Genomic DNA, 2,374 nt, shown 5'->3' with positions numbered 1-2,374 from the left:
TCGCGCAGCCTCCTTTGACAGGGCTTGGCTGGTGGGAACAAGGGTGCCTGTGACCTCCCCGGCTGGGGAGAAGGAAAAGCACCCTTCCCCATCCCTCGGAGAGCAGCCACTTGGTCCCCTGCGTTGGCAGGTGTCGCCTCTTTGAGCCGTGGCGCTGGGACCGGCCTCCCGCCGCACCCAGAGCAAGCAAGCCAAAGCCACGGCGCGGTGCCCCGCAACGCACACCACCCCCGCGAAGCGCACGACTCCAGGGACCCGGGAGAGACCGCAGCCGGGCAAGAGCGGGGTTGGCGGCGCGCACTTGCCGCGCGTAGCAGCCGGAAACGACTCAGAACCCGCATCGGCCTCGACGCTCCGTCGAACGTCCGCTCGCAGCACTCTGATCTCCCCGGGGTGGGGGCGGGAGAGGGGGCGCCCCGCGGTCCCTTCCTCTGGGCGAGAAGGTTGGAAGTGCATCCCGGCCCCCCCTCCCCGCCCCCGTGCTCGTCCGCGAAGGCCAGGCGCGGGGAGTGGGGTGGGGAGGGCGCGGAGCAGCGGGGCGGCGGGAGGCCGGGCCTAGGTCGCGCCCCGGGCCCGCGCGGGGCCCCTCACTTGGAAAACTGCGCCTGCACGGCGGCCAGGCCCAGGCCGGCGGGGACCAGGTGCGGGAACTTGCAGACCGCGCAGGTGCACAGCCCCGGGCCGCCCGCGCCGCCGCCCGCGCCGCCGCCGGGGAGCGCGAACTGGCCGCACGGCGGCTCGTCGAGCGCCAGCGACAGGTACTTGGCGGGGCGCAGCGCGTCGGGGGGCCCCACGGCGCCGGGCGCCAGCAGCACGGAGCCGGGCGCGGCGGCCAGCAGGGGCAGGCCGGCCAGCAGCAGGCGCGGCGCGGCGGGCCCGGCGCCCTCGCCCAGCGCGCGGCGCAGCTCCTGCAGCGAGCTGCCCAGCAGCAGGATGTAGTTGCGGGCGAGCAGCAGCGTGGCGATCTTGGAGAGCTTGCGGCCGGGCGCGCCCTGGCAGTGCGCCGCCGAGTAGGGCAGGATGACCTCGCGCAGCGCGTCCATGGCCAGGTTCAGGTCCTGCATGCGCTTCCGCTCGCGGCTGTTGATCTTGCGCCGCAGCTGCTGTTGCTGCTCCTCCTTGGGGTCCGCCCGGGAGCCGCCGCCCGCGTGCGCGCCGGGCCCCGCTCCCGTGCCCGGGGGCTCGCCGGGCGCCTCCGGCTTCTCGCGCGCCGCCTTGGGGAGGAGGGGGGCCGCGGTGGAGGAGGAGGAGGAGGAGGCGGAGGCGGAGGCGGAGGCGGAGGCGGGGGCGGAGGCGGGCGGCTGCCGGTAGCCCACCAGCTCGTACAGGGAGGCCCCGAGCTGCAAGTCTCCGGGCCGCTGTGGCCGCAGCATGGTCGCGGGGGCCGCGTTCACGCGCGCCTGGGAAAGCGCATAGTACATCTGGGGGGCGGCGGGGGCGGCCGAGGGCGCCCTTCAGGAACGCCCCGGGGTGGGCCCTTCGGCGGCCGCCCCTCCCCGCGGACCTGCGCGCGGGGAGCCGATGGCCGGGCAGCGGCGCGCGGCCGACCCCTTTAAACCCGGCCTGGGAACCTGCGGGGCCGCGGGCCGCCGGGCGCAGCCAATGGGGGCGCGAGGCCGGGGCCAGGCGCGCGCTCATTGGCCGCCCCGCCTCGGGCCGGCGCGGAGGTGCCGCTGGCACCGCTCAAGAAGGTTATTGTGCGGGTCACAGGACCGGCCCGGCCCGGAGGGGGGGCGACGGCGCCTCTGGGGGGAAACGGGGTTGTTCCTGGAGGACTGCTGGCTCGGCTGCCGCTGCCTGCTCCTCTCTGCCTCTACCTTTCGCACACGTGTGCGTATTTTAGACTGTAGTCCAGCGCAAGGAACATGGCATTGCCCGTCTTAACCGTCTTAATGCCCGCAGTTAGTGCTAAGTGCCCGCCGTGCTCGTGCAGCCAATCACAGAACCCCTCGCCGTGCAGGATGCGAACCCCGTGCGCACCGGGGATCCCAGCCCGGCCCTGAGCAGCGCTGGGCCACCGCCCTTCTTCTGTCCACGCATTTGACTACTCTACCTACCTCCTTCCAGTGGGATCATAGGGCATTGATTCGTCTTTTAGTGACTGGCTGAGTCAGTACAGTGGCCTCAAGGTTCATCCATGTTGTGGCCCTTGTCACAGGCTGAGTGGCACTCCGTGGTGCGTGTTCACCCTATCTTGTTTGCCCATTTCTCCAGAGATGGACACTTGGGTTGATTCCACCTCTTGAGTTCTTTTGTGAATAATGCTGCAATGACTATGGCAGTGCTGCAATGGGTGCAACGTGTTTTGTCTTTTTTTGTTTGTTTGTTTTTGTGTTTGTGTTTGTTTTAAATATGTGATTTCTTGCCAGGTTTT

The 2,374-nt window shown here is 70.5% G+C and overlaps 1 protein-coding gene across 1 annotated transcript; it reads right to left on the bottom strand.

Moving 5' to 3' along the window:
- Positions 1-587: 587 nt before the first annotated feature.
- Positions 588-1,515, bottom strand: OLIG1 (oligodendrocyte transcription factor 1). The gene has a single exon (XM_055313646.1). It carries the CDS (start codon positions 1,419-1,421, stop codon positions 588-590), a length of 834 nt encoding a protein of 277 aa, XP_055169621.1. The 5' UTR covers positions 1,422-1,515.
- Between the last annotated feature and the right edge of the window lie 859 nt (positions 1,516-2,374).

Source organism: Nyctereutes procyonoides, unplaced genomic scaffold (assembly GCF_905146905.1).
Source record: "Nyctereutes procyonoides isolate TBG_1078 unplaced genomic scaffold, NYPRO_anot_genome, whole genome shotgun sequence".
NCBI classification, from domain to species: domain Eukaryota; kingdom Metazoa; phylum Chordata; class Mammalia; order Carnivora; family Canidae; genus Nyctereutes; species Nyctereutes procyonoides.
This window is presented reverse-complemented; position numbering and strand designations above follow the sequence as displayed.